Source organism: Fundulus heteroclitus, chromosome 20, assembly GCF_011125445.2.
Source record: "Fundulus heteroclitus isolate FHET01 chromosome 20, MU-UCD_Fhet_4.1, whole genome shotgun sequence".
Classification (NCBI taxonomy): domain Eukaryota; kingdom Metazoa; phylum Chordata; class Actinopteri; order Cyprinodontiformes; family Fundulidae; genus Fundulus; species Fundulus heteroclitus.
The window spans coordinates 32,568,930-32,592,285 of NC_046380.1; the positions used below are offsets into that span (position 1 = coordinate 32,568,930).

Genomic DNA, 23,356 nt, shown 5'->3' on the forward strand with positions numbered 1-23,356 from the left:
AATGCATCTCATTTGCTTGAAAGTTTTGTTTGCCAATGATTGTAATCCCTCTGGTACGAAGAGTATTTTTGTGTTGTAAAAAACAAACAAAAAAAAAAACACACAGAGGTTCAGTTCAATGTCAGATAGATTCAGGAGCACCTTTCCGATTAGCTTTATAAAGCATGTTTCCTGGGTAATGTTTTAAAAAACTATTATTGTATAGCGACAGATTCACAGTTAGGTAGATGTGCTAGTGTCTGTAAACCTTTATTTGTCCCGAAGACATATTTACATTTTGAAATTTCCGGTAAAGCTGAAGCGAAATTGAGAACCTTACGGCAATCTATCAAATGCTTTGCTTTATATCCATGGCTACCTTTTCAGTCTTGTTACCTAGATTTGCCTCATTGAATCATCAAGATGAACTGTTATTCACCCTTCTTCATGTGTTGTATTAGCATCGTTCAGATGAATGTTTAATTGCCTGCCAGCTGGTGCTGAAGTTCATTCTTTGCGTCTGAAATTGTGTCCACTTGTCTTTTGGCTTCGTCTGGCTTTTTGAGCAATGATTTTAATGCAGATCTGACAAGAATCCTTTTGTTTCGTCGTGTTTTAGCTCATGCCCACTGCTGTTCATTTTTCTATGCTTTACATCACTGCTCACGTTGCACTTTGAAAACTTTCGAATCATATCGCACCAGTTTCATTATTTCTTGCCTCCTTCACTGCTACAGTGGTGAGGCTTTGTCGCCTCGTTTCCCCCAAACTCTCAGTTGGACAGACAGCTTGTCCTATTAAGCGCTGGTCGCTGAGAAGTTGCTATACTCACACTTGTGTTCTCCCTGTTGTCTTCAGCCCAAGAGAACAGTTATCATGTGAAAATGATTTTATGGTGACTTATTATCCCTCCAGCGATGTACTACTTAGGTTTAGAGAGGGATGGAGAAAAAAGGAGTTACTTTTCATCGACCAGAAGTGCCTTGACAACTTATTCTGCACACTGAGATCCATTTTCACAGCCAGTGGAATGAGTTTCCTAGGGTTCGGGCAAGTCAGGTAGTTTTACATCCTTTGTGTGCAGAGTTGTGTGTCCAGAATCCCTCCAGGGACTGACTCCGACTCGACTCAGTCACCTCCTGTGCTTTGAAAATAATTTCAATTCAAAAGAATCTAATGGCCACTAATTATCAGGACGTCAGTTTCAGAGCAGGGGGTAGAAGAAGGATGGATTTCATGCTTTGATTTTTTTGTTATTTTTTCTGTTTGAGGCTTATACAACACCCTAAGATTCACCTTGAATTGTTCCTCTCTTTTTTTTTCTCTTGTGTTGGTTGTAGTTATTCATTTTGTCTTTTGCATTCCCTGCTAGACATCTGTGGCCCAGGTGGTTTTCCTGGACAGGCTGACATTCAGATGTCAGGGTGAATATATAATAGCTAAGGAGGACACATGCAGACATCAAAGACAGCTACTCTTAAAAAAGAAAAGTGAACAAGGAGTTCATTAAAAGTTCCCAAGTAAAGCAAAGGTTATTGTAATTTTTTTCTATTAGTCTTCGTCATAACAGAGATGCAATATGAAGACAGCATTGCACATTGTTTGTTTGTCGACTCTGCTATGATGTAAACGAGGCTGCCTCTCACACAATGAGCATTTCTGCTGCAGCAGTTAAATCGAGCATCTGCTCCTTTGACTTCTGATTTTAGGTTCACATATTTTTCTGTTTAGACCTTTAAGTTGTCTAGTCTAGTTTGAAAGTTTGGTTTCAAGTTTAATGCTTAATGTGTGTGTGTGTGTGTGTATATATATATATATATATAATAATTTTTATATATAATTTTTTTGTTTTTTTTTTTCTTCAAAAGTGGCTGCCATGCATACACATGGGTTCATACAAATCCATAAAGCTGGTTCCATTTTGTTGACATTCAAAGGCATTCTCAGAGGGCACTCGGAAGAAATCCAATTTTCAAAGTTTTTCGGGATGAAATGTTTTATAAATGAGGTTATGAATCATATATGAACAAACCTTTGTTGAATCTTGAATATATATATAGATATATTCAATATATATATAGGAACAATGTGATGGAGTTTGTTGTATGCATGACTTAGTGAACTGGAGACTGACTATGAAGGTAATCTTGTTCCAATAAGATTTGTGCATTGTACAAATCTTATTGGAACAAGATTACCTTCATAACTGACTCAAGAATTAGAAAATGAGTCATTTAAGGATGATGACTTACAATAGGAAACTAGTTTAAGTTTTCTTTCTTTTTATTTATTTAATTTTTTTTTACTTTTAACCATGCAAATGATTTGAAGCAATTGCGGGAAGACAAAATGCTGTAACGTGCCATAAAGTAACCAGTAAAAGATTACTTATTTCCAGTTCCTTTATGTCAAAAACATTAAATGAAACTTTTACTTCTTGACATCATGTTGAATTTATCAGAGTCCATTCACCATTCTAGAAAATTTGACTTTGATCTCTTCTCAGTCATGTAAAAAACAAATAAAAGAATAAATAGATAGATATGTCCATGTTTGCTAACAGATAAGAGTGTAGTGATACAGCTTGCTTGGGTGGGTTAGTTCTAGATCACTCAGTAATGATGTGCGGCCTCCAAGGGTTGAAAAGAGTCACCTGCTAGAATACGTTTTGATTCTCTGGGATGTTTCAAAGAGAAAATTCAATTTCATTTTGGGTCTGGAAGGAGCATAAATGTGAGAGTCAGTCTGTGGTTGCGCTGTAGCGCATTGAGAGTGAAATTAACTTTCATAAGCCTGTCTGAAATTCTGTAGCTTTAACAATTTGTCGGCCCCTTTAGCTGGAAAACTCTTTGATAAAGTGGAGTTTGTGACAAGTCTGCAAGAGCTGCCCGAAACCACAGTTAGTGGAAATCTCTTTGAAGCATAATTTGTGAAGAAAAAAAAACCCTGTCAGTTTATTCTTTCAGCTTTTCTGAAGGGGGCTTTCTGCAGACAGGCGGTGTGTCATCGTACCCGCACCATGGTTAGTTTGATCCTTACTCTGGCCAACGGGCTGTTGATCAGGTCGCCTCCGATTTCTACGCACAGCGACATAAACCAGTATACATCTATTCATAAATGAATGGTTTAAATTTTAGTTGTTCTGGCTATGTGGAAAAACGCATTTGAATGGATCCTCCATTAATGGGTTTTCCTCTGCTTGACATGAGGGGCCAACATTGTTTCTGCTCTGCTGGCCTTGAAGAATCATTCCCATCCAATGGATTTTATCCCCTTTTTGTGCTTCTGAAGCCACAAAAAAGTGTCGTTATTCTTTTTTTTTTTTTTTTTTTCCACAAAGACTGTCTCAAGTCTTCTCACCCCTGCTTCTTGTTGCTTTTGAGTGCCTTGCGGAAATATTTTGACAGAAGTCAGATATGCTTGCTGTGCTCCTTCTTTTATCACAATTAAAGCGCAGCAGACGTTCCAACAAAGGACTTGAATAACTGGATTCGAATTCTGTTCAGGTTTCATTGCCATCATCTCTTTATAGCTGATGTTCTCCTCTTTTATTTGTCAAATAGCATCATGTCTATATCGTCCTACTGTCTTCCAGAAAGGGAACCTTGCTGCTGAACAACTGCTTTGCTGTGATAGCTGCTCTGTTGCTGTCACTGGGCGAGATGTCAAGATCTTTTGAGATGCTCATCATTGGCCGCATCATTATGGGGGTGAACTCGGGTTAGTGTGCAATTAAATAAAGCATGTTTTTTTATATTCAACTTAGTGTATAACAAATGTAGCAGCTCTTTTTGGTTCAACAGAGTGCAAAAAAGTTTAATTAATTATGTGAACCATTGGATACAGCCCAGAATATGATTTAACAGCCGGGCGTTGTATCGCAGGTAAACAGATCCACCTGCAGCTGACACACTGAGAACATATACGTACAGAGAAACACCTTCAACTTTCTTATAAAACTATGCAACCTTAAATAGGATCCAGGATTCTAGTTTGATTCTGCAAAAAAAAAAAAAAAAGAAAGAAAGAAGAAAAAGGAACAAATGAAGATGCAAATCAAGTTAGAAAATAATATTTTTGGATGCAACTTCATCCGGAGCAAAAGTAATATAGATTGGCAGATGTGCAAAATCATTTGCGCATCAAATATGAATTCTGTGTTGATCAGAGAGCAGCGAAGCTCTAATTGCCTTCTGTTCTGAGAGCTTCCCCCAAATCCCAGAGGAAAATTGTAACAACAGCCCTTAATCAGAGAACGTCTTCAGTACGCTGTTGGCAGCAACCATTACTTACATATTCATACTAACAGTGTATGGGGTCTATACTCAGATTCTTTCATCAACAACAAAAAAGTTTCAAACCGCAAAAAAAGCAACAACCTTAAAGCATACAAACATAAACTTCCTTGCTTCAAGTGGATATTCATGAAGAGCTATTTTTGTGTGACTAAACTGTTAAATTGAACTAAAACCATTTAGAATTGCCTCAGTTTTAGCTGAGAGTTGACCCTCTGAATGTCCTCTATTTTGTGTAATTTAATTAAAAACCATTTGCACAGCATACATCCTAAGACCTCCTCACATCTCTGGAAAACGTCCTTAGATATCAGACAAAATGACATCAGACTGTAGACGAAAACGTTTTTGGGTCTTAGGAAACTGACCATCAGACGACGTGGATCCAGACAAAACAGCAGGAGAGGAAAGGGACTCAGCCCAAATGGACTTAGGCCAAACTGAGTCAGACCAGACATATTCAGATCCCAGCACATCAGAACAAACATCTGCTTCTGTTTGGCCTGATTGCCTTTTGGTCAGAGACCAGGCAGATTTAGACCAGACAGACTCAGACCGAAGAACATCACACTGAACAAGGTCAGACCAAATGGCTGCAGAACAAATGGACTCAGACAAAACAGACTTAGCCATCCATCCATTTAGTGTCTTCAACTTATCCAAGATTGGGTAACGGGGGTGACAGGTCCGGGAAAGAATCCCAAACATCCTTCCCCCCAGCAACATCCTCCAGCTCATTCTGAGGCACCCCAAGGAGCTCCAGAACCACATGGGATATATAGTCCCTCCAGCAAGTTCTGGGTCTTCCCCGCTGTCTCCTCTCAGTGGGACGCACCCAGAAACCCCCTAAAGGGAGGCGCCCAGGGGGCATCCTGATCAGATAGCCAAACCACCTCCACTGTCTGCTTTCGATGCAGAGAAGCAATGGCTCTGCTTTGAGCTCCTCCCGGATAGCAGCGCTCCTTAACCTATCTTTAAATCTGAGCCCAGTCACCCTCTGGAGGAAGCGCATTTCAGCCGATTGTATCCGGCATCTCGAGCTTTTGCTCATAATTTACACCTGCATTACTGTAGACAAAGCCCCTAAACTTCATCCTACCACGACTCATGAACAAGACTACAGGATACTTAAACTCCTCTGCTTGAAAGAGAGACTGGCCGCCAGCACAGAGAGGGCAATCCGCCATGGCCTCAGACTTAGAGTAGCTGACTCAGTCAAAACAACCTAATTTAAAATGACACCACATCAAATGTGATCAGACCAAACTGACTCAGACAGATGTATCTTAAGTTAACTGCTGGTGCCACTCTGGTACCAATACAGTTTTAGCTCTTTGGTCATCTTCCCTGCAGTCCTTCGAGGCTCAGATCTAAGGTTTGCAGAGTCTACGAGAGACTGTAGAGACCCATATGTTGTTGGGCAATTCTTAGTTGATGTTTACAGTAGCCACACGTTTTCTTACTTGTTTCAATGCATTTTTTAACTTGAATCCGTTATGCGACTCGTGTTTTTTTTTCACCCCTCAGGTATATCTCTCAGTGCCCTCCCCATGTACCTGGGAGAGATTTCCCCAAAACATATCAGAGGGTCCATCGGCCAGTTCAACTCCATCCTGATCTGCTTGGGAGTGTTCACAGGACAGGTGCTGGGTCTGCCCGAGCTCTTGGGTCAGGTCAGTGGAAAATCGACGATAACATGTCCTCATGTGAAAACAGTGGGTTTCAGACTTTATGATGAGGGTGATTAGGTTGTGAAATGAAAGAAGAGGTGTAGAAATCACACAAACCTCAAAGTAATGCAGCGGTAAATGTGATCGCTGTGTTTCCGTGATTGGCCCAGGAGCTGATCTAATCTCCACACCCTGGTCACATGGTCTGCGTTAGTGACAGGCTATAGCGTAAACAGTGGGCAGAGGGTGAACCCCATTTAAACACCACTTGGATTTCTCCTCGAGCCACAAACTGGCATATAGGGTTGTGTCGAATCTGCTGAATAATTTTCATCTCTGCCTGTGCATAATGAGCAGGTAGCTGCTGGTATCCGTTCTCTCACTCTATTACATTAAGCTCTTCAACAATTAATAACACAATAAACCCTTGATCGCTCTGACAGATACACGCTTTTTTTTCTTCTCACAGTGACGGCTCCTTCCACCGGTAAATTATTTTCCCTACCGGCTGGCAGAGCCTTAACCATGACAAATTATAGCTGAGAAAAAACATTACCAATGTTCTCACCTCCTCTCTATGCTTTGTGAGACATAGTTCTTTATTTAGTTTCGTAAGACTTTCTTATTTATTTTTTTACTTCTGATTTGTATAATTTCTAGGCTTGCTTTGAAAGCTCATTCTCCCTCTAAAGGCTTTTGCTCTATTCTCCAGTGTCTGATATACAGACTGAAGGACTTCCTTTGAAATCTATTAAATAAGTCAAGTAGAACATAACGGTAAAGGCGGCTGGTGATACAATTGAGCCTGTGAAAGTGCATGTGAAAAGTTGTGAATATTAAAATGTTGAAACCTGGATGCATCGTCCTAACCTGACTCATGCCAGCTGTATGTCGTTCCGCCTAGCTTCACTCACATACATCTGGGACATCGCCCATTGAAAGTGATTTCTCCAACCAATTTTATGGTCTGGCCAATCAGGACGCAGGGCTGGAATTTCATAGATGTGACGTAGTGGAGACGCGACCATGACATGAGACTGTTTTGATAGCAATGGCGGCTCATCGAGGAAGCAAGCGTTAACATTGATGCTGCTATTTCTTCCGTGTTGTCCAATCTATCTGATATTGTTTCATTAAAAGAACATCAGAGAACGGCTCTGAAGGCTTTTGTTGGTGGAAACGATGTTTTTGCCCTTCTCCCGACCGGATTTGGCAAGTTTTGTTTTCCGGGGCGCGTCCGCAGCAGACGCGGACGCGCCCCGGAGCGGTTAGCGGTTAGCGCTAACCATATTAGGAGGCCTTTGCCGCCTGTCTTTCCCCCTCTTCCTGTCAGCTCACTGTCAATAAAACGCGTGCCACTAGAGTTTTTTTTTTCCTGCGTCGCTCTCATCAGCGTCACGGGTTGGCTTCGGTGTGAGTGGTTGAAATAGCACGTCGATAAAGATGACAGACAAGTGGCTTATCCAATCATATGCAAGAAGTTTTGATAAGGCCCAGCCTTCAATAAAGGCAATTCCTATGGAGAGGTCCCAGATGTATGTGAGTGAAGCTAGGCGGAGCGACATGCGTCTGGCTTGAGTCAGGTTAGCATCGTCCAGCATTCAAGCGTAAATTAACTTAACATTCAGCTTTTTGTGATTGGCAAATTATTAACACAAACACCACACTGATGCTGTTTTGTGTATATGCCACCAGCTAAATGCGAGAACGTCATGATTTTGCCATTTGTTCCACTTCTCTTAGTCGGTCTGGGTTGATGTATCTGAATGATACATGGATGACCAGGAAATGTTTGTCAGAGTGGCCCCTAAAGAAAATACAAATACTGACTGGATCTCTGCAGCATGAAAACTCATTGAATGGACCATCAAACTGCACCATATAACCTATTTTTTTTCTAAAATAACTACAGTTTAAAAGATCATCATCTGCTGGAGTGGAAGTAGAGAGGTTTTGGTTGATATGCATCTTGTTTTGGTCTACAGACAGTGCTCAACAGCCCACCTAGTGGTGAAATATCACTTATTGCTCCTTTAAAGGGACCTCGTCACAAACTATGACTTTCCGAATTTCTTCTTCAGTAGCTGCATACAAAGATTTTCCGATTAAATTATTGTGCCCTGCTGGGTTATTATGTTTTATTTCTCTGATTTATATTTTGTGTTTGCTCTACTTTTGTGTTTGCTCTTCTTGTTAGTAAGCAAAGCACTTTTGTGTATATATCCCATAACAAGACCACGTGACCAGAGGTACGATATTGCGCATTTGCTTGCAATAATGGGTAAATAAGGCGAAGAGAGTCAGCAACACCCAACTAAGGTGCGAAAAGAAAAGGAAAAAGCCCAAGATCAAGTGTAATTGGGTTCGTCAAAAATTATTTTCAGGCTAAAAAAAGTAAAAGTAAACACTATCAGGACAGAAGCTTGGCGTATATTATTTTATTTGAAGATAAATATATGTGTTATTGTGTTTTTTAATAGTCATAGTGTATGACTAGGCCCTTTTAAGATAGCTCAGTGATCCAGTGAATATCCTTCTAGAGTCAAAAACAGATTGAATCATGTACAAGAAAATCACATAAATCTTGATCAGGTTCAAGCAGTAATAACGACAGACAATGATGCTTAAACTAGTACCCCCCCCCCCCCCCCCCACACACACACACACACACAAACAAACACACATACCTATTCATAGATTTCTATAGACCTTATGTCTGTCAGATCAAATCCAGATGGTTAAAATATTCTCCTGACAAATAGCAGTCTGTTATTTTGATGATTGGACTCTGACTGCTACTCAGACGTTGTTAATCACACTGATTGCTCAGACAATCGCTTTGCTGCTTGAACATCAAGAGATGCACCAGGTGTTGCCAGCATCCCATGGGTTGTGTGAATCTCCTAACTTGAAAAGATGTTATTTTCATGAGATTGTCAGGACAACAGAGTTTTTATTTCCTTATATACGGTAGTTCTAATTTTTATTACATTACCAAAAAGTACTCAGTAACAGAATTCAGTTGTTGCAGATTTCTTTTATGTAAACACATGCAATGCAACAATGCACCAGTTTATGTTTTTAAAGGAAAATTCACTAAGTAATAGCAATTGGGACCCTTTTCGAACTTGCCACATTATTGGGCTCTTCCTTTTCAATAATGTTTCAGCTGGTCACAGGCGATAGTTACTTTCACTTTCATAACCAACATTGAAAAACATTTTTTAAAAGGTGTGTAGGGGAAAACCTCCCAAAAACAAGCACAAACAAACCGAGAAAGCTGCCGAAGAGCGATAAGGTTACATCATGACACACCGTCAACCTAAAGCAAAAATGGTGATAACAAAGTCTGCAGCTTGAATTTAGGTTTATAAAATGAAAAAATAAATGACAATTTATCAAACGAGGATGAGGAAATCAGGAGAAATATTTCCAGGCAGCAGTGGATTTGACACAAGGAAAACCTATTGAGGGATTTAAAAATAGTCTGACACAAGCCCAATCTCACTGTAAATCATCATGCTAGCAAATTATAATAAAACAACATACTTTTTGGGCAGCATGATTGTTTATTCCTCCAGTTCTGACAATGCATTGTTATTCCCAACAACTCACCTGGATAGCCGCTTTATATTTGCAAGCATTGCAGTGGCTGTGCGAGGCTCACTTTTTCCACACAGTCAGTAGATGTTTTACCAGGGATGTAGCTGCCAAAACTTTATTCTGAGGACTGACATGCCACTGTGAGTTTGTCTGCATTTAGATTACCCCCACTATCATGTTTTGTTTATCCCTAAAAGGTCACTTTAAGTTAATGCTACACATACTCTTAATTTAAAACGTAGCTTTTTCTTTTCGTGGTGTATTTTTGAGGGTCTTCTCTATGAGCTCGTTTTTCCATGGATGTCTTGATCTGTGTCTGTGTTATATGTGATTTCTGAGCCGGTGTCTCACCAAGATTTCTTTACGGTTACCTAATGACAATAGACTCTAGATTCTTGATTCTTGATGATGGATGAAAGGTAAGTTAAAACTGTGATATGCAGTCAGACCGCAGCTGCAGTCAAACTCTTTCTCATGCATTTGGCTCAGACATGGTGGAATTTTTTTTTTTTTTTTTTTACAAATGAGGCTGGTTATTGTGGCTAAAGATGCAGGGTCATTGTTGTGAGAAAGCAGTTACTTATTCAACGTGATCTGCAGACATTATGAAATGCCTAGTGCTGATAGAAGGATCATAAAAGTAAAAGAAAGAATGTTCCTGATTGTAGCCAATCTATTTGAATTTCGTTTTATTTTAGTGGATTTTCTCTTATATTTTTAGACATGATGTTTTCTTCTTCATGGAGCTTTGTCAATAAGATTAATTTTCATACGGGGATTAGTAAAGTAATTCCTGATTCTGATGAACTTTATTCTTACAACCACTGCTGTGGTCGCTTTGAGTGAATCAGTCAACTTATACTCATAAAAAAGTCCTTTTGTTAAAAGAAAATAGGCTGCATCCTATATACTACAAGTAGGAATGAAATATTTGATATTTCATACCTTCAATGTTTTCAGAGTCAGCTAGAAAATATCAAAACATTTGGACTTTAAACTTGATATTACAATACGTGTAGAAGCTATACATTTTAAAGCATAAAATGCATATATTTAAAGGTTTTCCTTGCAATCTTGTGCACATATGTTGCTCTCAAGTCAATTTTGGGTAAAGTCTGGTTTGTTGACAAATGTCTATTGTTCTGGACAGCACTCCTATATTGTTTTCAAACTGTATCACATATAGACCAGCACTCGACTCCTTGGTGTTAATATGCAAAATAAAGTATTCTTGTAACAATGACCAAACATAAAGAAATAAACTCAACTTGATGGATTTTCTAATCTGTTTTGTCTTACATCCATCTAAATCTATTCAACAACTTTGCCAACATCTAACTTGAAATGGATATTAAGATTTCTTACGATTCTTAATATTTTCTCTCCTTGAACAAATACTGAAATGATAAATGGACTGAATTTATGAAGCACTTTTCTAATCATGCAGGCCAGTCAAAGCGCTTTACACTAGAGCCACATACACCCAGTCATGTTCACACAACGATATGCACATCAGTAACCTATTTGAGGTTTAGTCTTTAGTCTCACATGTCAGTCTTTCCCAGGGGCTACTTGGCATGTGTCAGGAGGAAGCTGGAATGGAACTCACAACTTTTTGAAATCCAAGACAGCTATTCTACCCTCTGAGCCACAGTCGCCTGACAATAAATGAAAATGATCAGGTGAAAACAGCCTTTTGTATTTACTGAAGATATCCTCGTCTGATAATGTTTAGGTGTAAAAAAAAAAAATAAAAAAAAAAAAATCAAAAGACGAGCATAAGGACAAAGAATACATCATTCACCCTTTGATAGTAAACAAGGCCTGGATCCACAGTATGGCTAAAGACAGTAAAACAGAGTTTGAGGCCTAAAGTTTGTCCTCAATATCAAATGTAAAGGCATTTTAATCTTTTAAATGAAAGACAAATTTAAATTTCAATTAGAGACAAAGCTGTATTCAATAAGTGTCAATCGCTGTTGTGCTTAGTCAGATATCTGCTCAGCTGGAAATGCACCCTTCCCTGTTTGCGTTACAATGGCCTTACTTGCTTCCCTAATGTCATTCAATAAATGGTGGTGGGGAAAGTGCACCAGTCATAAACTGCACAGCGTCAGGAAGGCTTCCCCACAATGCCCGAGAAGTTGACATTATGCTCAGCCGCTCTCTGCTCAGCTCTGGCTATTTTTAGCATCAGTGTTAATAATTAATCACCTTCAAATTGCCATTAAAAGACTTGAAACCAGATATTAACATGGGCTGTATAAATCAGACCTAATGTTCTTGTTTAAGGTCAGTTGGGATTATACAAATTGTTTCTATTAGCTTGATTCCAGGATAATGAGGCAGGATTAAAAATAAATTACTTTCTCAGAAATCAAAGGTTTATCAAATAAAGAAATATGATACCTCCAAGTAATATGTAAAGATGGAGTTGGCTTTGTAAGCTTACTATATTATTTTATTTTATTCTCAAATACACAGCTTCCTGGTGTGACATGATGAAAAAATCAATTGAAATTATCTAAGATATCGGGAGGAGAATTATGGTTCTCCACAAGTCTGATTCATCTTTGGTTATAAGTTTTATTTGTGAAGCAATAATATGCAAAATGTTCAGCCATTGTATCTAGTCCCAGAGAGAATCGTGTTTTTGGCTTAAAATGGAGAGTTTCGTTATCCAAAGAGAAGTGAGTCATGAGAGGAAGTAGCCATTACTCCAAAAGCAAAATAAAAAGTAAAATTCAAGTTTACAAATTCATAAAAAAAGACTTTACTTTTTGGAAATATGTCCTGTGGCCTGATGAAATTAAAAAAGATGTTTGCTTTACCTGCAGAGCAGCTTAATTCTGGGTACAAATGAGTCTTCAAAAGTGACAATAACCCTAATCATACCCCCAAATTAGTTACAAAGTAGCATAACCACAGCAAATTTAGTTTATTGAAATGGTTGTCACAAAACCCTGATCTCTGTCCCATAACAAGTGTATGTGTCAGCTCGAAAAACCCATATGTTTTATAGTTCTGCCAAGTTTTGCAGTTCTCTACACATGTAGGACGAATTGTAAAAACCTGTGGAAAGATTTCAAAATATTTTTTATATATATATATATATATATATATATATATATATATATATATATATATATATATATATATAAATGTTTTGAAATTTCTTTTGAATTTTTTTTTAAATCTTTGGACGTGTCAGCCACCAACGAAAACAATCAAATATATGTATGGACCTGTCTGCCGAAAATTCTACACATTCCATGCCCCCAAGAATGCCATACCATTGTTGTGGTGGCAGCATCATGCTATGGGGATGTTTTTCGGCAGCAGGGACTGGGAAACTGGCCCAAGTCGAGGGAAAGATGGCTGGAGTTAAATACAGGGATATTCTGGAGTAAAACCTTTCAGTCTGCCTGGGATTTGAGACTGGGATGGAGGCTTCCCAGCAGGACAATGACCCAAAGCATACTGCTAACACGACACTCGAGTGGTTTAAAGGGGAACATTTAAATGTGTTGAAATGGCCTAGTCAAAGTCCCAGCCTCAATACAATTGAGAATCTTTGGTTAGAATTGAAGACCGCTATTCACCAGTGAAAACCTTTGAACATACAGGAGCTGGAGCAGTTCTGCCTTGAAAAATGGGCAAATACCCCAGTGGCAAGATGTGGTGATCTCACAGAAACTGATCCAAAGCCACTTAAAACTGTAACTGCTGCAAAAGTGGCTCTACAAAGTATAAACTTTAAGGAAAATGAACAGTTATGCATGCAGAAGTTTTCTGTTATTTTGTCCTACTTGTTGATTGCCTCACAATAGAAAATATATCTTCAAATTTGTAGGTAATTCTACGGAGCCCCTAAAGGGACATGGAGGAAAAAAAAAACTATTGCGAGATCTCGCAAAAGGTTTTCCTACGTCATATATATATATATATATATATATATATATATATATATATATATATATATATATATATATATATATATATATATATATATATATATATATATATAATAATAAGGTCTGATGCCTTCACGGAGTAGATGCAAGTTTGGAGAGACTAAGTCACAAAAACGTGTAGACCTGTATCTCTCTGTCTTAGAAAAATAACATTATAATATAAACGATATCTTTTAATCTTACTTGTGAAAAGTTAGCCCTCGAGCCCTGATGCCAATAGTCCGTCGATTTAAACAAAAATACGCCGCCCAGTGCTGAGGTATCATTAGTGTGTTCAGCTTGAATCAGCAGGTTAGGGTAGCAGGTAGACCGTAATTCCTACGCCGCGACAGTCAGTGCGGGGTCTACTCTTATATTATGTCTATGGTTTTATCCTTTTTACTTTGTTGTGTGTTGTGTGTCTGTTTTACGTCCGGTTCACTGAAGTAGGAAAACTTTTTCTTTTAATCTTTTAAAATGTCTCTCACTAATGTCAAGTCCATGTCTGTAGCCAAGTACGGATTTAATGTCTTTATATGTCAGGCCAGTACTAAAATAGAAATCAATAAACTTCTCCCATGGATGACGTGTTTGCGCCTCCATTGTTTTGTGTCTGTTTACAACTTCTTTTTCTATTTAATGGCGGTTGGCAAACAACTATGTGGTGACTAACCAGTAATGAGTGTGGATCAGGTCATTTGTTTTACTTCCGGTTCGCTGACGTAGGAAAACCTTTTGCGAGATCTTGCAATAGTTATTGCGAGATCTCGCAAAACTATTGCGAGATCTCGCAATAGTTTTTTTTCCCTCCATGTCCCTTTAGGGGCTCCGTATAATTCTGTAAATAAAATGGTGCCAACAACCCATTTTAATTACAGGTTGTGAGGCAACAAAACATGAAAAAGGCCACAGGAATTAACACTTTTTCAAGGCAGTGTAATCTGACAACATCCGAAATACTTAAACATGTGTACTGTAAACATGAATGATTATTTATGCATGATAGATGCATATACAATTCATATGAAAATCCTTTGCCTGTATCAACTTTTGACTAAGGCATCATGTCTAATGAGAGAGAGAGAGAGAGAGAGAGAGAGAGAGAGAGAGAGAGAGAGAGAGAGAGAGAGAGAGAGAGAGAGAGAGAGAGAGAGCCCATCTCTCCTCACACTTCATTATTTTTCTTCACTTTCCCAGGCTGGCTGCCAGCACTGCCCATCAGCCACCTCTGTAGAGAAGCAAAGAAAGCAAAAGAAAACTTTTACCCTTCATAGTATCACTCTGGGTCTATCCGTCTGTCTTATTTCGTTTAGATAACACCAGGAATTGTCAGTCACACCTTGTTAACCCAGAGGAAGTGTTACTCCCTCTGTCCCTTCACACCTTATTGGCCATTGTAACAAAAACACTCTGGTTGGTGTTGATTAAGCTTGCTGCTGAAAGATTGTCATGACAGGGATCCATCATATCCCCACTCGGTTATTTGCGAGCTGCATTCTTAGTTTATCTTTTATGGCTGGAAACAGACATAAGCCTAAGGCACATGTCCTTTGAAAGCCAATCTGTTATGTCATGTAAACAGAGGGCTAATAACATTAGCAGATCTCCCCTTGGCACATCTTTTTTAGACTTAAGATCACCAATTACGTCTGGCAAAGTACTTAAAAATGAATTATGGAATATGTGTTCTGAAATTAATTAATCGTATTTATAGTCATATCTGTTGGCACTTGTAGACGTACAGTTGTGTATGTGGACAATGATCGCAAAATAAACAGTAAAACCCTAGAAATTAAAGACTTTGATGAGTCTTAGTATTAAGTTAAACTAAAAATATACTTTGGCAATAGAATTGGGTTATACCAAAATAATAGGGAAAGGCACAGTGCCAGTCAGAGGTAAATCTAAACTCATCGAACAGCAGAATGTGTTTGTACCACCAAAAATGTCTTTATATTATTCTGGTTGGATTTATAACCACTCTTCTTTGAAGTTTTGGTTAAAGTTCATTTAAATTACCTGGATTCTTAGGACAGATCTTTCAAGGATGGTTAACCAATTTTTTGGATGGTTTAATGCCAGGGCTCTCTAAAACCTATTCCACCTATCCCAAAGCCACTTTTAAATTAAGATTGATTGGCTGTAGTAATGCATGCACTGTAGTAATGCATACTCTACAATAATGTGTGCGCTGCAGTAAAGCATGCACTGGAGGAATGCATGCACTGCAGGAATGCGTGCGCTGCAGGAATGCGTGCGCTGCAGGAATGCGTGCGCTGCAGGAATTTGTAAACTGCAGTAATGTGTGCACTGCAGTAATGCATACACTGCATGAATTTGTGTGCTGCACGAATGCATGCGCTACAGTAATGTGTGCACTGCAGGAATGTGCAAGTCTCGTAGAAGGAACTAAAAAAGCAAGCATTTTGTGTGTTATTTGGTTAAATTTTGATGTTCTTCTTCTGTTTTGATCCTATGTCACTAGGACACTTAGATACTGCACATCCTCTTTTATAGGGATGGTTAACAGTTCAGATTTAGTACAGTTTTTAATAGCTACAAGCTCAACTTTCTTCATATTGAGGGACAAACCAGATGACCTCAACGACTTCTGAATGGTGGTAATGGCTACAGGGATTTGACTTTCTTTTCTCAAGAAGAGTGTTGTGTCATCTGCTAGTTGTGTTAAAATGAGCTCTTTACCAAGGAGTATAATGCCTTCTCCAACACTATTTTTTTTTTAATATGACATCCAATAAGTTGCACCACTATCAAAAAGAGATAAGGAGAGGCAGCCCTGTCTTATTCCTCTTGAGAGATTGAGTCTGGAGGATGTGCCACCTGTCAGTTTAATAGAACTATTGCTATTTTTATAGAGTGCCTTTATAGCATAGGACCAAAGCTAAAGTTATGTAATGATTGTTAGAGGAACTGATACTCCACTGTATCAAAGTCCATATATAAATCTAATAACAAAATCTAATAACTGTCATCTAATGAAACAGAGTAATTCAGAATGTCCATAACTAGTCTAAGGTTGTTTGTTATGCGTCTTTTGGACATACAGTAAACTCTGACTGTGTATCTTCAATTATTGACTCCAGTCCCCCCCCCCCCAGTCGTTTAGTAAAGATCAAAGCAAATATTTTGTAGTCGCTATTGGGTAGTGGAATTGGACGTCAGTTATCAATCAAGGAAGTTTCTTTATTGAATTTGGGAATTAATGTTGTTAAGCCTTGAGTCGTGTTCGTAGGAAGTTGTTCTTTTTCTGTTCTGTCTAAATACATATTTATTAGACTTATGAAGCACTTAGTAAAAGTCTTAATTATGTTTCCCTCTGTGTTTTTTCTTGTTTAATTCCTAAAAAATTCTAAACACACATATAGAGCTAAGGGATAGTCAACTCTACTCCAATGGGAGTAAACAAACATGAGAAGTGAATGAACCTGAGAATAAAGCCTGAGAGCTACACACTGCTGCTCCTCTTCATTAGGATAAAGTCATTCCTCCCTTCTACAGACGTAATTCGGAGCCGCTGATGAAACCTCTCCCTCCCGTCTTCCCCTCGTCTCGTGCTCTCTTAATCTCAGGCCAAAGTTTTTGTACGTTATCTATTTCTTCTGTGCAGGTCCTCCCTGAAGCGCAGTCCCCTCGGCTGTAGGAAAGCCCTGCTCTTTAATGCTCTCCGCACCCCCCCCCCACTTCCCCTGCTTTTTTTGTGTCTAACGCATTTTGACAGCGTACATGTGTACAATTATTTCAATAAAATAATATTGAAAAGTTTTATTTCAGTGGCTCAATTCACAAATTAAAACACATTTTACAGATTAACACGGCCCACAAACTGGTCTTTTCAAAACATTACGGCTAATGAAAACACAATGTTTAAGATTAGAATAATACATCAGAGCAATTAAAAATACAGCACCGTGGGCTCAATTAGTATGTTCTGTAACTACTTAGTTTTTGTTCTCATATGGTACTTTTAAAAATGACCAACAAGTCACGTCTGAACACATATTTTAATTTACTGAGGTGTACCTGTATAATTTAAGACTCGTGGCTTACTAAAATTCATTTGTTTCAGGAAGTGAGTTGAATATTATCTCCTCAATTACCCCTTACGTAAGCACATCTCCATGCCTGGTTTTAATCTAATTAACGACTTTTAATTCTTCATTAACATAACATCGGGACATGTTGTGCACTGCCTCATCAAAATTATTGTTGCCAATAAGATTCTGAGTAAATATCATGAAATCTGAGTTTGTTGTTTTGTCGCTTCTTGAAATTGAACGTTCTGATGTAGCATTTATGTATTTTTGTAAAAATGTCATATGAGAAACACAAGTCAAAGACTTTAAAGCTTGATTCTGCATCATGTTTTGTGTGGCGCTTAGACTTTATGTCGTAAATGTACATAATGCACACCTCCAGCTGGGCATTTGCACTCGTTCCAGCATTTGAAATAGCAGTGATAAAAACACCTTTTCAAGCCAGTGAATCTTGGATGAAAGTCGTTTTTACATTATGTCGATGGACCAGTGCCGACCCAGAAGACACGTCGGTTGTGAATAATCCCCTTTTCTCTGAGATTCTCCTGCCATATTTTTTGAGGCTGTCATTCAGCAAAGTATAATGCTTTATCTATTTATATATTTTGCTGTGGATCTTTTCTCTGAGAAAAAAAATTAGGTGCTACATTTTTGCTTAAGGATTTTAAAAAAAAAAAAATTTTTCTCTTAAAATTATGTAGCATTATTTCTGTCTTTCTCAAGTCCGCCATTCGTTGTCTATACCCGCTCACCCTTGCGGGGGTCGCAGGGGGACTGGTGCCTATTTCCAGGAGTCAGTGGGCGAGAGAATGGGTGGATACAGGACGAGTCGCCAGTCCATCACAGGGTAAACCACATCACTCAGTGTTGGGTGCACACTCTTGCAGCTAAAGGCAATTTAGAGACTAATTAACCTAATTTATAAATTCATTCATGGTTTGACTTTTTGCAAAGCAAGGACTAATTTTTAATCTGTGTGTATTGATTTGACCCGTGTGTCACTTTAACCTACGGCTATCTTCATAAATATAATATGGATGTGGAGTGTCTCACTGAAGCCGTTGTTATGTATTTTGCGACACGCTCCCCCCCCATGTAATTTCAAACTTATGCCACAGATGATGTGTGATGAATGCATTGACATGGTCTGTGCTGTCCCTTGGATGGAGACTCCATCAGGCTTCCTCCCGATGACAGCTTCTGTTAATGGGAACTGGTCCAAGATGTAATTTGTTGTCGAGTGCGAAATTGTGATAAGCCATGACAAATGATAATTAATGTAACCTTGGTGCTCGGCGTCTGACCTTCTCCCAGTAGAGAAGCGTGTTTATTTAGGTTTTTGCAGGAGCAGGCCTTTAGCCAGTCTGTCACTAATCGCCCATGGGATTCCTGGGCCGTCTGCACGCCACAGACAAAGACAAAGGTCCAATTTGGCTGCCTTAATGAGCTTTATTTATACTCTGTGTTCTCCATTACATCAGTCTACAGCTTTAGAGAGTTACACAGATTGACAAAGAGGTTGATGGATTGTTTTATGGGGGAAATTATGTTCTTGTTCATGTTACATAGTCTTTACACACGGGAAAACATTGAACAAGCATGAGATTCACTTGGTGTGAACTGTAAGTTGTTGGTGTGGAAACAAGTAGAAGAAGGCACAAGGGTTTTGTTTGGCTTTATTTTCAGATAATTTGTACTTTTGTTCACATTCTCTCTCGACTCTCGTCACACCAACTTTCACAGTGGAAATTAATCGCACGGTTTTTGACGCGCAAAACTGCTCCTGCTGAGACTTGATTGGTTTAAGACCTCTGGATGTTTTCTATTATGCTCATGCATATCATGGGGAAATTGAACAGAGAATTTTGTTTGAATTCTTTGTGACTTTCGTGCGCTACAATTAACCTAGCATATACATTGAGGTTTTATTTTATTTTATTTTGAAAAAAAGAAAGAAGTGAACCGTGTGTTATTTTCCTTCCAGTTTACAATCATTAACTACATTGTGCTGTTCTACCTCATGCAATCTTGATACAGTAAATACAAAAGTTTTTGTGATTCTAAGACAAAACATGGGAGGTTCAAGCTGTATTTAAACTCTTGTAAACCATATTCTCTGTGGGAATCTCTAAACTTCAGAACATGTCACACAGAGCATTTTCATTACAAATGAAAAGGCTTGCGAAAGGCAATTGGTATCATTGCCTTTTTTTTTTGCCTAAATATTACTATTACTGCCAAATCATTATAGGGCCATTAAAAGAAGGGCTTTATTTACCAATAGAACTGATTTTTGCTGCTTATTCACAAGAACAGCAGAGGGTTACTCAGTGTTCAGCGGGAGAGGTTTTACCTTCCAGTTTGAAAACTGCCTGTTGTTAAAGTCTTCTTGGGTTAAACAATGAAAACCCATTGTAGCCAGCTTCCACTGGTTTCAGATTGTTGTGCAGCTACACTGAAAACGGCTTCATTTATACTTAATTCCTCTGTGTTCATTAGCAGTGGGATACTTTTTGTGTGATTGATGAAGACTTTATAAAGTACTGACACAAATTGTTAAACTCACACTAAAAACATTATATCTGTACACTAGCTTTGACAGAACAAAAGCCGTTTGACACCCTTGCAATAAAACAGGTCAATTATTTTCTGACATTTGTGTGAGCAGCAGCATAGCAGTTGTTGGAGGACCTTAACATCATATATGATAATATAAATTTTTAATCCTTCAGACAGGCAGAGTTTCCTCTTTCTACCAGTCTTCATGCTGTTGATAAATAACTTTATATTTAACAGACATTCTCTCAATGACAAAAAATAATAAAGATTCAAATACACATCGTCTCTGTATTTAACAATAACAAGGTGTCAAACCCCGCATCATTCCCCCTGTGAGGTGTGAATCCTAGCGTATTCGCCTCCAAATATAAATTGTGCGGCTGTATTATTCTAAGAATGGGCATCACACATCTGCAAGGTCCAACTGTCAGTTTGCTCCTCTGACAGACCATCAGCAGAATAGGCTTATGGAGAAGGTGACATTCATCACAAACAGCTGCAGGCGGACGGATGATAGGCTTTTCTTCTGATCCCGGCAGATGCCCAAATACGGCCTTCCAAAGGCATTTACTGACCAGACTCTTACTCTGCAGTGTTGTTGTGCTCTCCAGACGTCATTAAAGAAACATAGAATAGCTCCAGAGAAATACTCATCTTCCAGATTACAGGCTGGGTAATGGGACTGTGGAAGCTACACAGACAGGCTTAAGGGAAAATAGGTGAGCCATCTCTATAGGTGTCAATCCATGTTTTTTACATTTCACGACATAAAGAAAATCTCATACAGGGCTTATGCGCTTTCTTTACCCACTTTTCATTACACAGAGAGAACAGATTTGCGCAGTGATGCGCAGCTAATGATGAGTCGAAGTCTTTATCTCAGTGATGTGTGGTAAAACTTAGAGAAGTTTGTCACAAAGCGGACTCATTAAGCAATCAGGAGCTGCAATGGCAATCTAATTGAGATTGACCTAACATGAAAAAACACACTTATCTAGAATAATTGGATACACGGCAGATGTTGGGCAACTGACTGTTCCATTAGCTCTGTCAAAGCAAGCTGGGTGCTGGATGTTACTTTTATTTTACAGGAGCCAGGGTTGCAAGAAATCCTTTCAATCGTTTCAGTTCCTCTTCTCTCCTAACGGCAGTAACACTACAGGGGCAGTGAATCCTTCCAACACTGAATGTCTCATTTTAAAGCAAAAACATTGATCAATCCCAGCCTTAGCTGAGATTTATTGCCTATACTTTATCATTAGAGTTACACAGACTACACTTAATATACACCTAAGTGTGTATCTCGCTCTCTCGCTCTCTCTATGTGTGTATATATATATATATATATATGTATGTGTATATATATATATATATATATATCTATATATATATATATATATATATATATATATATATATATATATATATATATATATATATATATATATCAGATTTAGAAAAATAACATATGTAGGATGGTCTACTCTCTGCATCTGAAGCATTTTTCTATTTCTGCTAGCCCAAATATCATCCACCAAAAGTGCCCAGAGTAATGTAATGGTAGGAACTGTATTAAATATCAGTGGAGGCAATAAAGCCCCCCATTTCTCCCCACCATATTCCATCAAATATCTCAGAGGGACATCGTCGAGGAACATGATTAATGGCTGTGTTAGATACAAAAGTATTATTTCCAACTCTCAGCCTTCTCTTCATAATTCTCTGCTGCATTTGCAAACATTTTTCATTTGCCTGCTTTAGCTTATAGAATTATGTTGGAGTTTACAAAAGACATAGATTTTTATTTAAGATGGTTGGCAGGTGGGGAAAAAATGGAAATCATAATTTATTATTTATCTTCCAGGCAATGCAGCGATGTACTTCAGCCCTACTCTGTTACACGGCTCTAATCTTTGGTTTAGATTCCACTGTTGATATGATTATGATAAAGTGACCGTAGGGGTAAACATAAGGACAGTTTGCTGACATGTGTTGCTCTAGTGATAGACAGGTAAGTTTTTTTAGTTTTCACCGAATATGGAAAAAAACAAACAAACCATCAAACAATGCTTTCATACTAGGCTGCACCTTAAATGTACATGTTAAATTCTATTTTGATCCTGACCTGGTTTGATCTTCATTAGAAGCTTCAGTATTTTCCTGTTCTGCATGTTTTGAATTTAGTCTCTGAAAAGATCAGTTTGAGTGCTTCCATACATTTTACTTTAGATTACTGGGCTTCAGATTTCTTATAATAATCACCACTTCAATAAAGATCACAACCATTTTCCCAAGTATCACCATCTTGAGTGAAATTTTAAAACACTAGGTAATGGGTACTTGTCCTTTGTTTGGTTTGTTGCATTATACATTATCATATATAAGCAAAACAAACAAAAAAAAAGAGATTATTATCCAGTGGCACTGCTTTAAGTGATGAAGGCTAGGGTTTGATTGAATTCCTTTCACTCATCCGCTGAAATTTCCTATTTAAAGATAGCAAAATGAAACACAGCTTTGCACACATTTATTATCTTGTCATGTATGTTTTACATACGACAAAATATATATTTTTGCATTTTTAACATTTAATGTGTGCTGGCGATCAAGAGGTTGGAATTCCCAGTGTTTTGCTGCGTCAGCAACTACATCTCAAGGCTGACTGTGTGCACCACATTGCTCATGTGATTAATAGCCAAATTAAATCAGAATGTTGGTTGTAGTGTTGTGTTTGAAGCATTCAGTGAGCCAGGGTGAGTGAATCTTCATCAGTGCAGATGAAAATCTGCATTGTTTTGCATGAGATCACGTAATGTAATAATCACATAATTGAGCTGTTGCTGCCATATTTCTTTAGCACTACTGTAAATTTCCTAACGTTTTATTGCGAGACAGATTTGCCACAGCGTGATGCATAAAAAAGTTCCTAGAAGTCAGGATTGCACTATTTCCCTTACAAAGAATCAATGAAGTTACTGAAGACAACAGAAAATGCACTCCATAGTTTTGTTCTGAAGACAAAAGTGTCCATAGGTGTAAAGCTTGGGCCCTGGTTTGTCTAAATATTTAAGTCTAACATTTAGTCCTATTATTTGCTTGACATTCCTTACTTCTCTGCAGGCTTTCAATAATGACCTTCTGTGTCTAAAAGCTTTCTTTACATTGCAAAAGCAGAACTCTTTCAACCAACACTCACTTTTCACATCTGCTCCATAAATGTAAACATATTAAAGTACATGTGA

At 38.2% G+C, this 23,356-nt stretch overlaps 1 protein-coding gene across 5 annotated transcripts in view; it reads left to right on the plus strand.

Annotated features, from left to right (window-relative positions):
• The window catches only part of slc2a9l2 (solute carrier family 2 member 9, like 2), a 175,908-nt gene that overhangs the window by 31,777 nt on the left and 120,775 nt on the right, over positions 1–23,356 (plus strand). For all 5 annotated transcript variants that reach the window (XM_036151857.1, XM_036151858.1, XM_036151861.1 and 2 more), the window contains 2 exons: positions 3,575–3,699; positions 5,802–5,947. In XM_036151857.1, coding sequence (XP_036007750.1) covers positions 3,575–3,699; positions 5,802–5,947 — 271 coding nt within the window. The remainder of the gene's footprint in view (positions 1–3,574; positions 3,700–5,801; positions 5,948–23,356) is intronic.